General features: G+C 45.1%; 1 protein-coding gene across 1 annotated transcript; it reads right to left on the bottom strand.

Annotated features, from left to right (window-relative positions):
• Window positions 1–1,983: 1,983 nt before the first annotated feature.
• Window positions 1,984–19,555, bottom strand: PAX9 (paired box 9). Its single transcript, XM_054715651.1, is given in 6 exon segments — window positions 1,984–2,238; window positions 11,108–11,250; window positions 14,270–14,913; window positions 14,915–15,043; window positions 17,317–17,400; window positions 19,464–19,555. Coding segments are annotated over 6 exon segments (1,347 nt in total).
• Window positions 19,556–20,043: the final 488 nt, after the last annotated feature.

Below are 20,043 nucleotides of genomic sequence, written 5' to 3'. Positions count from 1 at the left end.
TCCAGATGTCAATAGGAGTTTCACAAGATCAAAGGAAGACTATGGCCCTGAGAGTTCATTTGCTCCTTCTGCTTATTCTTCTCCTGAAGTTATAATCCTCTATTTGTAGCACTGAATTTTGGTTGCTTTAAAAATAAATGCAGTTCTCTATAAGATATCTGCTGCTTGGAGAAAACAATTCCTTGGACGTAACTTGTATGTCAGAAATTGTTTACTGTTTATATCCTAGTGATTTGAAAACCTAGCTAATCTAGCCATCTGAGTTTTCAATGAAGCCGTGAAACCAACGTGGTAACTTGATTGCCATATAGGCTGTGAACAGCACAGATAGGAAGAAATCAAAATCGCCTAACTCATCTCTCGAAACCCTATCTAGTGATGTGCCCTTTTAGTTATTGCACAGAATTAATACCAAAAAACTTGCAATATATTAATTCTCCAACAGGTGAATTGTACCAATGTTTTACAAACATATTTTTAAGCCTATATTGCCAAACAGGAAGAACGTTCTAAACAGAAGAGATTAAAAACTAGAATTTTGCCCAAGAAAATCAATTGTTTTAAAATGCACCACATAATCACACGTTCACACACACATATACCCCACAGCTCTATTATTAACATTAAAATTGATCTAGAAAGATTTATCAGTTAAATGGTATCCTGTAACTCCAGAAATGAATAAAGGGAAATTTTAAAAATTAAATAGCATTTGTATTACTAATACCACCACCAGTTTACCTACATGTGAAACATGCTCCTGTACAACAATGTAAACTTCACAGCAAGCCATTTTTACATTCATTAGAGCAGAATTTCCCATTTTCTTTAAATTACAACATAATTTTGGGCTGAGATTGCTGAACACACAGGTTAGCCAACAATAACAGTACAATTTAGTTTCACAGTGGTTTTCTTAACATAAAGTTCATTTTAAGTGTCTTTGCAAAGCTTTTCACATTAAACGTTAAGTTTCTAAGTGACTTCCTTTAGAGCCTTCTTGCTCAAACCTTTTCCACCTCGTCTTTGTATGTTTGGCCTGTGTGTTGTCTGATTAGGGTACAGAATGGGAAACCGGCTTGTTTTATCTGTTGTTCGACTCCTCTGCTGTAGAAAGAAAATGTCCTTCATGAGATGTTGAAGCCTTCCCTGCACACACAGAATTTATGGCAAGTCCAGATCCAGGAGCCTGAGCAGCCCACCACCAAACAGAGACAAAAACATTGCCAAAAAGTCACCTTTGCAAAAAGAAAGAAAAAATAGAGGAGTGGGGGGAGGGGGTGCCCCCATGGAATGAAAACACAAATGCACCATCCAAAGTCCATATTTACAAACTAACAGAAATATAAACATTGTCATATTTGGAACCAAATCAAAATACTGGGAGGGGCTAAATTCAGATATTGCTTGTGTTATACATATATTCTCCAACAAAACAGGTCATCTCTTAAAAATAAACAAAGGATCACTCAAATCAATTATTGATTGGTTTCCTAATGATGAATTAAGGCTTATTTGGTCACCTTATTTGATTAGAGGGTGTAGCATAACTTTTTTCTATATGTATTTTTCTTTATTGATTTTGCGAAATCTCAACAATTGCACGTTTCAAAAGTTTAGGTTGATTTAGAATAAATACACACATGTGGTTTTACCAAAGAATCATTTAAAAAGTTCCTTAAGCCCTTTGAGGGGTGCAGGTTTCTTCACTACATTAAAACAGTGTGTGGGCAGCACAAATGTCTCATTCAGTCCTTAATATTGCTTTTGTTTTTGAATCCTAACATCATGTCAGGTTTTCTGTGAAAGAGAAGTTATGGCAAGAAATATTTAAGTGTCATCAGCACAAAGGAGGTGAGTCTGTAAAACCAGCTCTCCAGGCAGAAGGGAGGGAGGGGAGGAGGGTGAGATCCGAGACTGGGGGAGATGGGGCGGGTGTGCTGAGGGGGGCCCTGGCGAAGCTGTTGCAGACGGAGCTTCCCATCAGAGTGCGGAAGCTGTGACGGAGTGACTACCTTCTCTGGCTGCCTGCATTCCCTTGAATGCCAGCGACGCGGGAATGTCACAGTTGTGGGGGGAAAGTGGGGTGCCACTGGCATGCTGCCATCCATGTCCAGCAACATAACCAGAAGGAGCAGCACTGTAGGTCATGTAAGGCGACACTTGGGCCGGGGTGGGATAAGGAGCCATGCTGGATGCTGACACGAAACTGCTCACAGCTGGGAGACCATTTGGTGCCTAAGAAGAGTAGGAAAAGAGAAGAGGTGAAAATGATCGCATTACAGTAGTTGACATTTCACAGGTTCTTAGAAGCAGACTGTACGTTCTGAGTGGTAGTGGTTAACAATATTCTGATTCTACTTTCCGATTTTTATTTTTTTTTTTTTTTAGATTTGACCTTAAGCATATTCTAAAGGCATTCACAGTCTTGCTATTTAAACAAACACAAGGCCAAGAGACAAGATATTATTCTTTCCACAAAGGTTATGAGGAGGCTATGACCAGAAAATTCACAGTATTTGCTTTGCTATTCAGAATTATAGGAAGGCAATGCTGGGTGAGGAAAGAATTAGTGGTGATTAAATACTCTTAGACTCTGTTCTGCTATCCATATGCCTTTGTCAACCTTCCCCGTACTTCAGTTTTGTTTGGCTCTTTTGTTGAGGCATTTGTGAAGGGCCTGGTTGGTGTAGCCTTCATTGCCAGAAAGAAAGGGGGGTGCACAGAACGTGGGCTGTCCGTTTAGAAACGCAAAATGAGTGCAACTTTTGCTAAATATAACACGGACAGTATTTTAAAACATCACGTTGTAAATGCTTATTGGACAAAGGACATGCAAAATCAGACAGTTTGTCTTTAAAGGGTTTTTAAATGAAGATTGGGGGTGTTTTTTCCAGAGCTATTTTATCAAAACGGAAACTGGCTATCCAACCATAAAATAACTGCATATGTGTGGTTTAGAAATTGGAAAATTTGCTTGCAAAGTTTCGAGGCCCCGTGATGTGAATTTTTAAGAGCCACATGGATAAATCTCTTGAAATGAATTTACATGTAAAATCTGTTTGCAAACAAAATGCAGCAGCTCTGGCAGGCACATCTGCCTAGAAACCAGTACTCTATTGGCATCCAATTATTGTTGGTATCGTTACTATTAACAACACTAAAAACACCCCGATTTCCAATCTGATTCTGGCATGAACACTCAATATCCTTCTTCAAATAACTTAATTTTCCCTTAGTTTCTACATGATTTAAAAAGAAAGAATAAATCCTTTTTCCTGGTAGTGATGTGAATGAATTCCATAGCAACATATTTTCTAGTGAAAATAAAATACAAATAATAAGTTTATTATTAGTAGAACTGATTTATTCCTTAGAGGTAAGTAAAGCAGACATATGTTAATTAAATGCTTTTTCCAATTCAGTGGCAACATAGAAATTGTTTTCTGATTTAATTCATTTTGATATTAATTTCACTTCCACATCTCTGAGAACGCAATGGTGGGATCTCAAAAATTATTTTCTCAATTTAGAGTAATATTTGGAGTAGACTGCATACATGGGTGTGATTTAACTGAATTAAATTATGAATTTCTGGCAGTAAGAATAAAAGTAAGAGCATATACCTCATGTTCTGTTTGTCAAAGTGCCTGTTCTTTAAAAAATGGGGACGGAGAAAGGACGCTAAGATTTCTTGAGTATGTCCTGCCACCAAGAAATATTCAACATATTTTAATTTTAACTCAACATTGTGTTGTACTTCGCATATGTTATCTTATAATTATTATAAGCTCAACAGTTTATAATAATTATCAAATAATGAGGACTGTGTTGTACTGTTGAGTTTATAATAATTATAAGATAATATATGCGAAGTACAACACAATGTTGAGTTAAAATTAAAATGCATTACACGGGTCCCAAAGGGTGATATGTACTCTTAAACAAAGAAACCATTGCACATCACTATTAAACATAAATAAATTTTATTCTCTTTTTATACGCAATAATACAGGTTAAGGAATTTAGCCATTATCTCTAGAGCAATTGGCAAGTCAGTGGCCCTGTTTAAAAGATGTTAACACCCCTGTCTGATGCAGGATCTTCTGAAGCAAATATTCTTCTGCTTTTACTGGACAATTAAAAGACAGACACGATTTAATCTCAAACTAAGGCATATTTTGAGATAACATCGGGTAAAATATTCTTTCTTATTCTAGATTCTCATTGCTGGATCCTCATTCTGTTTCTTAACTTCTAAAAATATATATATATATATATTCCTTTCCTTCTTTCTGAGAATGGCTCATTAGAAAACGGCTCACAGGAGGCACTTTAAGGCTTTCGGCAGATGAGCATGAATATAGTAAGCTGTCAAATTGCAGGAGAAATCTAGCATTGCATCAAGATTACAGTTCTGATGATGTTTATTTAGGATTTTCCTAATAACCTATGAGAAATTAGTTTGGAAAGGAATTATTCAAGGTCAGTTATAGAAAGATGTCTGCATCTGCATTTGGCTCTTCCATTCTAGCATTAATTAATATATAATATTATTGATGCCAATGTGCACCAAGAATCATAAAATAAGAATCTGAAGATTAAAATGCTGAGGTTCAAATTACTTTTAAAATAACGAAAATCTTTGCTCAACATTTTACAAATACATAAGGTTAGACTACTAATATTATACATGACAGAAACAACACTCGCATTAGTAGAAAAAAAACCTGTTTGTGAGTTTTCTTTGTCATCGTAACTAAATTTATTCTTCCCATTCTTTTGATCTTTGTATTTTTCTATCATTTAAAATGACAGTTCTCTCTGAAATTCTTGCTTTGTCATCTTCCCTTTCCTCCCCTTACACCCCCTTGATTAGGGGCTCCTCGAGTGTTTTGTTGCAATGTCTACAATATCCTTACATGCACCCACTTCTTTTTTGTCCAGGACTGTTCCCCCTGAGAAACCAGGCTAGAATACAGTCTCACTTTAGAGTTCCTGGGAATTAGGGGGAGGCAGAACATTGGATGTAGGCCCATGTTACCTTCAGGCACCTTACTTATTCTATGACTACATTTCTTTGTCAAGAACCAAACCTGCTTTTATGCTATTATTCCTATTAGTATAAACATTTCAAAGTTCTCTAAAATCTGCAATACAGTTAGAGTCATTTTAGTCTCCTCTGTATTGCAGAAGAGAAGGAAAGCTGGGAGAGGTCTGACATCCACAAAAAGGCAAAAGGAGGCTAAAATGTTTGCTTAATTTTTTTTTTAAATTTAAACAGTGTAAAAATAGCTCTGGACTTTCCCTCAGGTTAAATTACAGCCTAGATTTGGAGTGAAAAGTTTTGTCTTAATTTTTTTTTTTTTTACTTTTAAAGTTCAGATTTAGAAATTTAGGGGGGAAATGGCATAAGCTAGATGAGAGAATAAACATGCTTTAAAATGTAACTGCCACCTTCACCATTCATACTAGTGACTCATTAAATACATCAGTTTTCTCACTATTAATTTTAAAACATGACATTAGTAAAAGACATAAATCTCTACTGGGTAAGGTAATTGTTATTTATGAAGCAATCACTGAAAAAGTAAAATATTCCACCACAAAGGAAAACAACTACAGGTAGCATTGATGTTTGTTTATTCTTTCCAGTGAAAGAGTGTACTTCTTCAACACCCCAAATTCGCTTAATGTTTTCAGTGAAGGGCATGTAATTAATCTGAAAGGCTAGTTAGGCTGAGTAGAGACTACCAAATGTACGCCATAAATATAGTGGGAGCAAACATGCTAAATTACTCTATTTAATTGGATTGTAAATATGATTTATAAATCAACCAACATATGGAATCCCCAGGGAAGAGTAAACAAATTTTCCAAATAAAACTCCAGCATTGGGTATGTAATGGAAATCTCATTTATGAAAATGACTTTACCTAAAGATTTCATAAATAGGACCTCAATCCATCAACCCCTTTTTTTAATGCACATCTTCCTTGAAAGCAATGAGATAATCCTTTCCTCCAAAGAACTGTACAAGGGTCCTCCCTGGAGCAAACTATTAACTATTTAATTTTGAGAATGGGATTTACTAACACAAATCAAATTGTATGGCCTGAAAAAAGCAAGTCACTTGTTTTGTTGAATATTTTTTAGAAAAAGACAGATTTTATCCCACCAGCATTAACAAAAATTACCTAGAAAAAAACTACATAAAATGCAATGGAATTTGGTTAAAGTTATTACAAGAACGAATGAAAAGTATGTGTTTGTTTCACTGGTTCTAAAATATTAGAAATACAGATTTGCCAATTCTTAATAATATCATTTTTAAGTGAATATGTTGATAATTTGTATTGGCTAAGAGCTAGATTATAAACAGTTTGAGGACAGGGACTTGCCTTAATCATCTCATAGCCCCCACAAAACAGGACACAATATAGGTGTTTCATAATCATTTGTATACTTAAGTTAGTGCAACCTTTTGAAAGCAAAACATGTCATACTCTTGCTTTTAAGAAATGTAGGCACCCTTTATCACAGAACAAGTATTATACTTTAAGTAAGCAAAATGAATAAAGCTGTTGAAAAAAGTAAATAAAAGTTCTAACCTAGCCATTTCATTATTTGGTTGATGGGCGTTCCATTTATTACCACCCCCGAAAAAATGGAAATGCATTAGTATTCAAACACTAATGGCCACGAAAAATAAAAACTGATGTAACAACTGTCTGGCAACTACAGGTTATAGATTATTCTTCAAATTCTGGAAATTGTCTACTCAACATTTTCTCCCTTGAAGAAAATACAAATAGCAGTGCCAAATCCTCTACTGAAGATCTTTTATCCACTCATCAGTTCTACCTAGTCCTCCCCTTATGATAAAATGAGTCTACCTTGGTTTTATAATGAAGTAGATTTAGCCACAAATAGAGATGTGCTTCACCTAGAATTTCAACCTCAATATATATCATAAGCAAGAAAATGGTTCAGATTTTAACATAAACAAGACTTTCTTTTTTGGTGAAACCATTTTTCTGACTGTCATTATAAACTTCCTAGTTCAATATGCAATAACTTAGCAAAACAAACCTGATAAAATCAAATGACAGTTGTAAATACGGTTTCAACTTTCATCCAAAGGATTTTAATTATGCTTAGTTATCCCACTGCAGATCTACATGTTTCTAGGTAATGGAAAACTGATCATTTAAGTTTTTTTCTAAATGTTATGTTTCCAAATGTTATTAAATTGATGTATCCTTTAAAAAGTGTAGTCAGCTCTTTTATATTTTATATGACACATTTAACTGATACATAGTAATTAATTTTGTTTTAAAGCACTAATAGTTAAAAGCTAACTGGGTCAAAGAATGTTTTATATAATAGATAACATTATGAATTTCAAAGACTATTAGCATTTGCCTAGGGTTGCATTCTTTCTACAAAATGATAAATTTTTAACACAAAACTAACTTTATTTGAAATTATGACGAATCCAATGCAAAATAACTTATATTTTCACAAAAACAGTATGTCTACAGGAACAATATGTCTGCAAGGACTGCCCATTTTTAAAATAATGCACTAGAAAATTGTATTCAATATTCTGAAATACTACCATTATTTCAAGTACAATGTGTAAATAAATGCTTCATAAGATGTTCAGATTAATTTATGCCTCTAAATTCAACTATTTTCACACCTCTGAACTTATTCTTAATTTCAAGTATTTATAGACCTTTCTTCATTCTGACATCTCTATTTGTAGCTAATATTTTATTAAACTTGCTATCTGAGTTAAATATATACTACCCAAAAATGAAAATAATCAAAACTTATAAATCTACCATTCAGATACTTTAATTAGAGTACCATATCTGCAAATTTTTTTTCTGAGAATGTTTGCCCAACTGTAGAACATTTTTCAAAAGCTATACAACTATTTATAAACTGTTTAAATAAAATGAGATGTTGATTCACTAAGTCCCTTGTAAAAGGATAGCTATAGTCTAACCCATTATTCTCTATATATATTTATTTTGCCATTCAATTGCATTCAATACAGGTTTTATGATTTCAACAGAAAAGAACCAGCCATTAAGAACCAGAGAACATTGTTGCCATTCAGAATTAGATGAGATTAAAGGATTCTAGCCCAATATATAATGTGGGTGAAAAAAAGACAAAATTGATAAATATTATTTTTCTCATGTCCTCAGTGGTATGCAATAAGGATTTATCAATGGCACTATAAATTATCATTTACAGTGTAATATTAATGTGTCAGACAAATTTTAATATTCTAAACTAATGTTTTAAAAACAAAAGATAGATGAGTGTACCAATGTGTATAAGATTCTAATTACTAGCAATCAGGCATCTTTGCATTTAAAATGAAAATGGAAACTAGATTACAGTAATCAATCCTACCTACAATCAGTTGTCAATTCAGCCTCTTGGGTAATTTCACAGGTGTCTTCTGGGAATAGATTATGATCTAAATCTTATAATTCTGAATTCTCAATTTCCTCCTTTATATACTAAAATAAAACTGGGATCATATAATATTGTACTATTTAATGACAACTGAAAATTCTCTGAAAGTATTATTGTAAAAATTTTGAGAATATGTTTTTACCAAAGACTTCCAAATTTTGTTCAAATATAAAGACATATATATATATATATATATATATATATATATATACATAACATCCCTTACCTTTGCATGTTTAAGAGCAAATATAAATGTATAATTTTACCCTCAATGAAATAAGTATCTAAATCCCAAAAATGCTGGTTATGCCTGTATTGAGGATATTTTAATTCCATTGAATTACTTAATTGTAGCTAGGTGTACAGTTAACTTTTACTTTAAACTGTGTTATTTTTCAAATAAAAAATAAATTCCAAAATTGCTCACAAATGACAGCCTAAATTTGTGTCTACTTAGTACACCTGCAGCATTAAGCACTATTTTGATAATTGTAATAGAGTAATCGCTGGTTTAATTGTCTCTAGAAACTTTTCAAGTTTTGAAATTTTACATCATTTGAATTATCTTACTGTATGGCAATGCAGAAGATTAGCATATTGCAATTAAGAACTTTCCAAATGTAAATTTGATATAATAAATATGGTTTCCTCCTGGAAAAAAAAATAACTTGTTCTCTTAAGTATTTAGAACAATACTTTTGACCACTTGCTTCTTTAAACTACTTGTTTTTATAAATCTGATAATTTAGTGATTTAATATTCAGTGAATTAAATGTCAACGATTTTCAACATTCAGAATATACAGAGTAGATCATTCAAAACAGTGTTCTATTTTCATTTTAAATGGGTACATCTAGTTTTGAAGTGTCTGTATAGATGACCATTTCTAAACAAGTTTAAATACTAGATCTATAATTCAAAAAAGTAAAAATAGTCATAAAAGTTTTTGGATTATGGCACTGCTATATATATATATATATATATATATATATATATATCCTGGTTCATCAAATATGTGTGGAAATTATTGTTTAACTCTATTCTTCACGATGTTATTCTAAGAAATGATGACCTAATAAAAATCACTGAGCACCTGTTAAATGCTTTCTACTGTGCTAGCTGCTTTATGTGCTTCCCTATTGTTTGTAACAAAATACCTTGACACTTTTTGACTATGAGGTCTCTGAACAAAGTATATTCTGAATCTGAAAATTGCTTGTTTTTAAAAGTTAATCTCTAACCACCGCTTACAACCACAGGTAATATTTAATGAATGCTTTCTACCTGCCACATGTTTGCATTATCCCACTGAATCTTCGCACATTTCTTGAGGTTGAAACTATTAATTCTCCATTTTACAGATGAAGAAATTAAGGCTCTAAATGTTTAAATAACTCACTTAAGTGGTGATGGTACTAGAAGATCAGAGTTCCTCACCATTGTACATATTGCCTCTTCTTTAGAAATTAAAGGCCCTTTAGTACAAGAAAATGACAAACTTTCTTGTAATTTCTCATTGGCATTCTCACAGTAGGAATAGATTCAGGAGAGGGACTCTCTTTGCTGCCATTTTCTCTGGTATATATCATGGGAGAACTATTAATATGTATCTGGCTCTTTTTTAACAAAATACGAGAGGAATGAGGAAGTGGAATGGGTTTGTTAGAGAAAATAACATCTAGGATTTTTCCTCCCAAGTGAATAAAGTACCAAGTCCCAGTTCCCTAGAAAGCTGGTTTTTTACATATAAGAAAACATTGCAAGGTTTATGTCTTCAAAATAATGAAATGAAAGCTAAGTATCGGAGGCTTTGGGCCTGGAGTTTGATGTTAAGAAATGTTCAAACCTGCGCAGCTCTGCTCATCTCTCATAAAACCTTACTTTGCTTTAAGGTTGTTTGTTTGTTTGTTTGTTTGTTTGTTTTTGAGAGCTTTGGCCTTGAACTCCTGATTCTAGCCTGGTGACAACTTTAGACTCAAAACTCTTCGGCTTTTATTATTGTGGTTGCTTCGTCTTTCTCAGAAAAAAGGAAGGAAGGAAGGAAGGAAGGAAGGAAGGAAGGAAGGAAGGAAGGAAGGAAGGAAGGAAGGAAGGAAGGAAGGAACGCGGTGTCTTAACTTTTCTTTAGGAGGCCGGGGAGGGACAGAGAGGGGAAAATTAAACGGTCCACAGCAGTCCGTATAATTTGAGGTTTTCTCACTAGGCTCCCTGGGGGGATCCCGACGTGGCTGTGAAGAGGGGGATGGCCACTTTGTCAGGTGTATCAGGTCGCCCTCTTCTCGCTCCCGCAGGACCAGCCACGCCCGGGTGGGAGCAGGAGGCCCCGCGGGCGCCCCGACTTCCCGCAGCCGCGGGGCTGCTCGCCCGCCCCTGGGAGCGCCCTCCACGGGGAGCCCCGGCCCCGGGGCGCCGGGCAGCAGGGCCCCCCCCACACACACACACACACAGCCCGGGGGCGCTTCCAGGTCCCGGGCCCCGAGGGGGTCAAGACCGAACTGCGCCCTCGAGGGTCGGGCCTCTTTCCTGCCCAGTGACCCCGGGGCCGGGCTCCCGCTGCCCCGCAGCCCGGCCGGCCCTCCGCGCGTCCCTCCGGCCGCCCGCTCCTCACCTGGCCGTACTTGGCGTCCTGCTCCAGCGCTCCCTTCTCCAGCCCGTTGACCGCGTGCGGGGCGGCGGCGGGGAAGGTGCCTCGGCCCAGGCTGCTCCACTCCTCCACCTTGGGGCTGTGGTACGGCGAGCTGTCGCTCACTCCTGGGGAGAAGAGGGGCGTCAGGCCGGGGCCCCAACCGCGCCGACCTCCCCATCCCCAGGCGCGACGCGACCCCGGGCCTCGAAGTTCACCGAGTTCACCGCCCGCGAACAGGCCTCGCCTCACCCGCGCCGGCGGGAAGATTTCCTTTTCTGCGAACGGCCTCTGATTTCCTCCTGGCCCTCCCAGAGAACCCAGCGGGAGGGACCTGAGAGCTGAACCCGCGTTTTCCCAAATCGGAGAAAGCAGCGGCGAAGCTGGATGAACGCTCTCCCCGATCCTAACGCAGCCCCGACGGAGGAAAACGCGGGAACGGCGGGACGGAGAAGCGCAGAGGAGCGCGCGGGCCTACCTCGCCTGTGCCGGTGCGCAGGCCTCGGGCAGGGGCCCCTAGGCGGTAGGGACCCGGTAGCTCGGTCAATAGAAGGAACAAAAGACCTGCAAAGTTCTTTGCAAACACGACAAAATGCTGCCTACAATCCATATGCAAAATATGTGTGCACAGGTTTTTGCCTTGATTCCCCATCTCTATACATTAAATATGTGAGGGTATGGGAAAATGACTCAAAAATAAATGCTGTAATTACCACTCTAAATGCCACATGTGTCAGTGATAAGTTATGTAGAGAGGGTTGTCTTGCGTGTTTTTTTTTAATGATATGAAAGGTTAAGAAAATGAAAGTAGAACTAAGTGCTTTCTTTAAAAAAAAAAAGTAAAATCATCAATTATCTTATATGTTTGCTTGTTTGTTGTATCCTTTGTGTTCTTAATTGAGATGCAAAGAAAATCACAGGGTGTAAACTGATGACCACTATACCCAGGGGGTGTGCATATCGAATCACTGGCATCTTTAAGTGACCAAGTCCAATTTTAGAGAGAAGATGTTTGGAAACTATGAGCAGCATGGCCTCGTCTTTGGGACCTATGGGGGGAGGACCCAAGTTTGACAGAGCCCCTACAACCTGATTTCAAACCCTTCTGTCTGACACAGTGCCTGGAAGCAGTGATCATTTTTGTAGAAATGACCATTTATAGAAACAATCTTTATATATCCACAGACTTGTCAGAAAACAGGTTGTTTAAAGCTGGCATCCAGAATCAACAACACCTAGAATGAAGAGTTACTGGTCTCAACAATCCAATACATTTACAACTGACATTTGATCTGACTGTAGGATCCCTAGGGGGGAAAAAAAAAGTTTTCTTTCAGCTCTGTCAGTCTTCTTTCACGGTGCCTCCCCCTCTCCGAAGAATTAGATTGTGTTCCAATTTGCACCAGGACCACTGTGCTTTGGCCCAGAACTGCCAGTCTCTCTTTGCCTTCCCGGACAAAAGGCAATCGGTAGGCACAAGCCTGAAGTTATCTTAAGAAATTGAGATCCCCCTGCGAGCCCCCATTTCTGCTGATCTCACACTTTCCCATGAACAGGGGCTTCCTTTAAATGTCAGTGAGGTCAGTTTATCCTATAAATCAAGGGCAAACTCTCTCCAACTAAAGCCCCAACCAGCTCCGAATAAGACAAAACTGAACTCCTAGAAGGACGGTATAAATGCGCAGAGAACAAGAAGATGAGAAATTGGGGCTCGGCTTTAATTACTTAAAAGATGATGGTGCCAATGTGTGGTAACCAAGAAAGGCGGGAAATGATTAAAGAAACGAACCCCCTTCCTATTTAATTTTTCTTCTGCACATTTTAAACTTTTGGCTGAGAACGTAAGAAGGTAGGCTCTTTATCTCTGCAATATTTAATTCTGCATCTAGGGCATTTTGACTTTCTTTTCTCCCTACCTAGGAAAAAAAAAAGTATGCTGTTTGTTTGTTTGTTTTGCTTTGTTTTAACAATGCCGTAAAGGAAAACAAACTTGGAGCTCTTGAGGAAGCCCGAGGGAGCAGGAGGGCTGGGGAAATCGTTCTTACCGAGCAGAAAAGACACTGAGGGCACCGCAAGGTCAAGGGTGAGGAAGGAAAGGAGCGGTGGGGTGGCGCTGTTGAAAACGTGTGAGGACTGGACGTCCACTCGCATCTCCGCGGAGAGAGGGACCCTACAGGGAAGCGGCAGGCGCGAGGAAAACGGAAGAGGACAGAAAAGAGGACAGCAGGGAATTGCCATGCACTTAGTCTCCATTACAGCGGTGGTTGGTGCCACTTCCTAAGATCATATATATCTGTTAAATTGAGAGAGAGAGAGAGAGAGAGAGAGAGAGAGAGAGAGAGAGAGAGAGAGAGAGAGAGAAGAGAGAGAAGAGAGAGAGAGAGAAGAAGGAAGAAGAAGGAAGAAAGAAAGAAGAAAGAAGAAAGAAGAAGAAGAAAGAAGAAAGAAAAAAGAAAAGAAAAGAAAGAAAGAAAGAAAAGAAAAGAAAAGAAAAGAAAAGAAAAGAAAACACAGTCCCACAATGAGCAATGCAATAACATGCAAGTTACTAGTAGTAACTTCGGGACCTCCGTTTCCGAGGAAAAAGAAGTGAAGCATAAGAATGAAACCAATTAGGTGACATTTGAACTTCCTGCCTGAGCAAATTTGGCCTGATTGCTAGAATCCTCAAGAAGAATACTGCAATTTCCACAGGGTGCCCGACTCCTCGCGGCCGCATCTGATCCCCAAACAGGCTGCCCTCAGCGGTGTGTGCAGCCTGCAGCCCTACGCCTGCTCGGGTCTCCCGGGCTGCGCCCCCAGTCCGGCCCGGCCGCCTTCCCGAGGAGAGCAAGCAGGTCTGAGGCTGCCGCGGCGACGGCGCGAGAGGCGGGGGAGGGTGGAAAATGCGAACCATGTGTTGGGGCTGGGGGGATGTTATGGGTCTGGTAGTTTGAGATGAGGCAGGAGACTGTGTGTGGTAAGGAAACCCAGGGCATGAATTTCAACTTAATGAGATCAGGACACCCCCTGGGAGGACTCCTTACGTTTCCAAAGGAAAAAGCCCCAGGTGGTGGGATAGACTTGGGCGGAAGCCGCCAATGCTGAGACCCGTCGAGGGTGCGGAGGGAGAGTCTGCGCGTCCTCGCGGCGGCCCTGGAGCCTTACCTTGGTCGGTGATGGAGCGAATTCCCAGGATGTCGGTAACGGAGTGGGAGGAGGGCCAGGTGCGCGGCATGGCCACCGAGCCGGGGATGGCGGGGACCCCGGGCGGCGTGGGCACCTTAGCGGCGGCCGCCGTGATGGGGCTGGGGTAGGAGTAGATGTGGTTATAGGGCAGCGCCGGCTGCGGAGCGGGCTGGTGCTGCTTGTACGAGTCGTAATGGCCCTGTTGGGCCAAGTTGCCGATCTTGTTGCGCAGGATGCGGCTGATGGAGCTCACGGAGGGCACGTTGTACTTGTCACACACGCCGTCGGCCAGGAGGCGGTCCCGGATCTCCCAGGCGAAGATGCCGGGGTCCCTCTGCTTGTAGGTCCGGATGTGCTTCACCACCGTAGGGGTGGTGACCCGAGGCTTGCTGCCCCCGATGGCTCCGGGCAAGATCGAGCCTGTCTCGTTGTAGCGCGCCAGGATCTTGCTGACGCAGCCGTGAGAGACCCGTAGCTGGCGGCTGATGTCACACGGTCTGATGCCCAGTTGGGCCAGTTCCACGATGCGAAGCCGGATGGCGTTGGGCAGCGGCCTCCCGTTCACGAACACTCCTCCCAGCTGGTTCACCTCCCCAAAGGCTGGCTCTGCAAAGCAAACACACGGCGCGCGGGGACGCGCACCCGCAGTTGGGGACGGCCGCCTGCCACCCGGCCTCCGCGCGCGTCACGGGGCAGGGCGGAGGCCACGGACCAGGGACCCCGGGGCTTTCCTCAAACCCTACGGCCCCCGAGCTTTGCAGAACGGCCCCAAACCGCCGCGGTCAAGTCAGACCCCCCTCCCTCATTCCGGCGGCGCTTGCAGCCGCTAGAAACAAATCAAGCGGTGAAACGCAGGGCCGCTTCGAGCGTTCCAAAGCCTCGGAAGCGGGCGAGGAAATCGATCTTGACGCCTGCAACCCGCTCCTTCTCGGCTGCTCGGCGCTAAAGTTCCTGGGCCGCTCCCCTTGATCCCCAGCGCGCCCCGCCTTGGGGACCTGCGCAATTAGACAAGGTCTTGGGGAAAGTGCAGGGTTTTTCGCTTTTCTGTGTGTGTGTGTGTGTGTGTGCCTGTGTGTGAGACAAAACTAGGTCTGCCACTGGGGCTGCGGGGCTTGCCACCGCTCCCTTCTCTTAAAATCAGAAACGAGCATCAACAGCAACCCAGTAGCCTGCGTTTAGACTGAACTGCTGTGCGCCTCTGACCCTTAGCATGTTCCTACAAGTTGTAGGAAAACGAGCAAAGTCAATACGGAAAGTGTGAACGCTCAGGGGTGCGCGCCCTCGCGCTCTCTTTCCCTCCCTCTCTCTCTCTCTCTCTCTTGCTCCCTCCCTCCCTCCCCGACTCTGACAGCGTCCCCCGCCGCCACTCACCCATTGCTCCGAGCCGCACACCAGCCGGGCCCCAGTTCCGAGCTTCCAGAAAGGAACTTTTCGCACGGCCTCAGTGTCCCAGCCTGTCGCTGCCCCGGGCCGTGGGTGCCTCCGCTTCTCTCCGGGAGGAGGCGGCGAGAGTGCAAAAGGAAGGAGTAAAAGGAAGTCTGTGCCCCGCTGAAAGAGGCTTGAGTTCTGCATTTCAATCTAAGCAGCAACGTGGGCTGGGCTGAGCGGGCCGGGCGGCTCTGTCTATCACTCACCCAGGACACGCCCCCCAAGGAGGTGGGCCCGAGGGCGAGCTGCGTGCTGATTGGTGCGGGGCGGTGAGCGACAGCGCCGTCCGGAAAGTCCTTCCGCTGTCTCCTCCAGCTTGCTCGGCACCTGGTGACTAAATACAATGAAATTTGGTGTTTGACACCTTCCGAGGAGCAGCGCAAAGAGACAGCAAAATTATGCTGATAAAAATGCTGAATAAGCAAATTAAAGCGTTGGGTCCCAATAGGAGAGACTCAAAAAGGGAAGGAGCTAAGGAGACTTCTTCAGGGGCCAGGCAAACGTCTTGGAATCGTTACCAGTCCACACCACCTCAAGCCAGGTGGCGAAAGCGCGCGTGTGGGCAGATAGGCCCGTCGTAGAGACCAGGAGGTTGAGGGGAGGCCGAGGCAGAGGTGGGGGCCACACTTACCGCCAGGTGCAAACCCCTCCTCCGCCCCCGCGACTGGCTCCACGCAGCAGTCTCTACAGGAGGGTTCATCCAGGAGCGCGGGGCCAAATGTCAGCCACGCGGGCTCCAGGCAGGGCCGCGCTGGGTGCAGAGAACGCAACCGCAACCACCGGCGCCCACAGCCCCCGCGGACAGGTTACCTGGCGCGGGGCACACTCAGCGGAGGCAAGAGCGCCGCTGCGCTCAGCCGAGGTGCTGTCCGCGGGTGCTCAGGACGAACAGTTGCCGGTTTCCCCCACCAGTAAAGGAGTTTTGTTTGACTATGAAAGAGACTTGGCCCCAAGGTGAACACCCGGCCTGCGTGTGTGTGTGTGTGTGTGTGTGTGTGTGTGTGTGTGTGTGTAATTCCCGCATCTTCGGTTTAGCTACCAGAGGCCTTGAGGTTCATTCAGCCTATCCCTCTGAGTTTCCACTTTCGTTCACCCTAAATCTAATCTGAAGTGTACAGTACTCTTTTGGGGGGCCAAAATTATTCGCATTTTGAGTGTGGGTTTTGGAGAACGCTAAACAGAATTTTAAAACAATATGGGGAACATTTTTAGTGACCTTGGGAGCTGTGCCGCCTCGGGTCTGTGGTGCGCACACTGCTTGCTCTCTGACTGTGGTGACGCTCCTTCGGGAGCCCCAGGATTCGGGCTGATCCTCCCACAGTCCCCAGGGATGTGTGTGACTCTGGTCTACACATGGGGAAGCTGCCTGGGCCCAGATCCCGGGGCAGTAAGTGACAAAACTAATCATCAGTTGTGCTTTTTAAACCCAAGAGTAATCTCCAGATCCTTTCTCTCCTATGGTGCGCGCTCCAGGTTCAAATTTACAGATACGAAAGATTTGAACGGTAAAGGAAAGATGACTTCAAACATACTTAATTCTTTATAGTCGGGCTCTTGCGAACAACTAGGGACTTTTCACTGGGTCTGAGCCCCAGTACCTGTTGTGTGGCACCGACAAGCGCTTTACAACGCGGCGGTCCTTCGGGAATCCAAGCAGGTAGCACTGGCGCTGCTTCTTGGGGCTGGGGTACAGATCGGTTAACACTGCGACACCTCAGGAGCGCTTACGAGTTTGCCTTAGGCTTCTTTGGAAGAATAAACACAACACGCTGGGCGTCTTGACCCCTTTCCCCCTACGCCCCCCCGCCGCCCCCAAACACAGCCACCTGCTGTGGCGGACTCAAGGGCTCCCTGCGCCCAGCGACGCTCCTCTGACTCTGCGGGCTGCGGTGTCGGTTAAAGTTCCGCCCTGGGAGTGGCAAGACCCAGTGCCCTGGTGTGGGTCTATGAGCTCTGCGAGGGCTTTCGGGGACGCCCAGCACTAGCCCAGAATGAGCCAGAGACTCGTATTGTTAGGGTTCTGGCTAGGTGGCCCTAACACAACCCCCTCGCATTCCCTCATCTCCTTCATCCGCCTCATTTCCCGCGCGCTCTCTCCAGTTCCACCTGCTGGACCTGGTGTCGGCCGCGCGCGCGGTCTTAGCTGCGGTGGACCCTCTACTCCTCTGTGGTGGACCCCCAGCCCGACAGGACCCCGTTACGCCTGGAGTGGAGGGAGCGGGGGGGGGGGGGGACAATGAGGTTAAGTGGTGCTCTCCGCTGTGCCCAGTCCCTAGAGCAGCGGAAGCAGCTTTGGTGTTTGCTAATACGAAGTATCCAAGCCGAGGCTGGGGCTCCTGGGACAAGAGGAGCCAAAGCTTGGGGGATCCTAGATAAGAGGCCGACGCTGACCCCTCCGGGGGACGCACACTGAGCCAGGGAGCGGGCGATCCCGTGGACAGACAGTGACCTGACAGAGAGGGAGGGAGGGAGGGTAGAAGGAGGGAGAGAGGGAGGGAGAGACTAAGGGATAGGAAGCCTCCTCCGCGGGCCTAGGGGTGCAGGGGTGCGGAAAAGAGCAAGGTCAGCTGGGCTCAGTGCCCCCTCTTTACTGCCCGCTCTGGAACCGGGAGATCACACAGAGATCGGAAGCATTTCGATGAAAAGAAATTTAAGACCCAAACCAAAACACAACCAGTACGGCCTGCAGCTGGCACAGGCTGAGGAGAAGCCAAAAGTCCTTTCCAGGGCGCTGTGGAGGCCTCCTCCGAGGGGAGACCCACTCTCTGGGTAAATATTTACTTAGTGGGAGACTGGAAACTGGCCCGGCGGGAGGGTGTGAAGCAGGGGCTACAGGGGGTGTGGAGAATCCGTGCGCTCAGCACAGACCCGGACCAAGCTGTACCTCGGCCCGAGGGGAGCCAGGGCCCAGGACTCCAGGACTCCGGCCTGGGCACCCGGCGGGGAGAACTTCAGCCTGCAGCGCGCCTTTTTGGCCGGACCCGTACCCTGCCCCTGTGCGCCCAGGCCAGACGCTGCAAAGTCTTCACAAATCTGCCAGCTGTCCCAGTGCCTCTGGCCTTCACCTGCGCCCCCCCCCCCACCCTCCCCTCCTCCCCCACCACCTTCAGGCCTAAAGGTGTCTGCGGAAAGATGCGGAAAACGGACTGGAATCTAGATCCTTCTGAGGTCAGACCCGGGCGCTAGAGGCTGTGCAGAGACCCGGGAGCCCTCCAGCCCTCCAATCCTGAGTGACGGACGCCCTGGGCTGCTCCGCCGGGCGCCTGCACCCCGGGTCTTCGAGTCAGCGAGGACTGGGAGGGGGGAGTGGGTATAGCTAGAGGGGGCGTGTGTTTGCGCTGGAGAGGGGTCCTGCTGTTCCCAGTTGCACTTAGGAAGAGCAGGGTTGGCAGAGAAGACTACGAAGGAACAGATTCCTCCAACTGCCCCCCTGCCAGGAATAAACCGGACCCTGGGGTGAGGCCCGGGCGACGGGAGTTGCGGGGATCTGGAGCAGCCGGAATCTGAGCTCCAGGATGGGTTTGCGAAGCACAGTGAAAAGCACAGTGCTTTTAGCTGTCTGGGTGTGTGTGTGGGGGGGGGGGGGGGGGGCGGTGGAGGCAAGATCTCGCGTCCGGTTCCCCCAAGGGAGCCCCGTCTTCTAGGGTAGGTCAAGGATTGTGGCAGAGAGAGTGAGAGAGAGAGAGAGAGAGAGAGAGAGAGAGAGAGAGAGAGAGAGAGAGAATTTCTCCATTCCTCTCCAAACTGTGTTGCCAACGCCTGGGCCGTGGGTTTCAATCCCGATCCGCCTACGGCTAGGTCCGGGCCTCGCAGGGTCAGCGGCCGCTCCTCCCCCATCTTGACCTTCTAGCTACTGCTGCCGCCAGTGACCTCCGGCAGCGCACCCGGTCCCCAAGGCGAGCGAGGGTCCACCCTGAGCTGAAGCCTGAAGCCGGCGGATCTGCACTTGGAACCGCGGGCAGGGGCAGGGGCAGGGGCCGGGGCAGGGGCCGGGGCGGCGGCTGGAGGGAAGGGCCAAGGGGGAGGGAGAGACAGCCCTCTGGGGCCCTCAGCCCAGCCAGGCCGGAGGCGGGGGGCGGGGGAGGGGTGGCGGCACACTGACCTGCGGGCCTGGGTTTCGCCGGGTTGCGGACGCGGCAGGACACGGCAGCCCAAGTAAAGGCCGCAGGGGTCCCCCAAGAGGAGCCCGGGAGATTCTCCCAGGGTCGCTAGGACCTCCCCGGTCCTCTCCGCCTTCCAGCCGACGACGCTCACGATAAAAGAGCCTTTCCCAGCAGGCAGCAGCCCCCCGAGCCTCTGCAGAGCGCAGAGATCCTGCTGCGGGC

This window comes from Eptesicus fuscus, chromosome 5 (assembly GCF_027574615.1).
Source record: "Eptesicus fuscus isolate TK198812 chromosome 5, DD_ASM_mEF_20220401, whole genome shotgun sequence".
NCBI lineage: Eukaryota > Metazoa > Chordata > Mammalia > Chiroptera > Vespertilionidae > Eptesicus > Eptesicus fuscus.
This window is presented reverse-complemented; position numbering and strand designations above follow the sequence as displayed.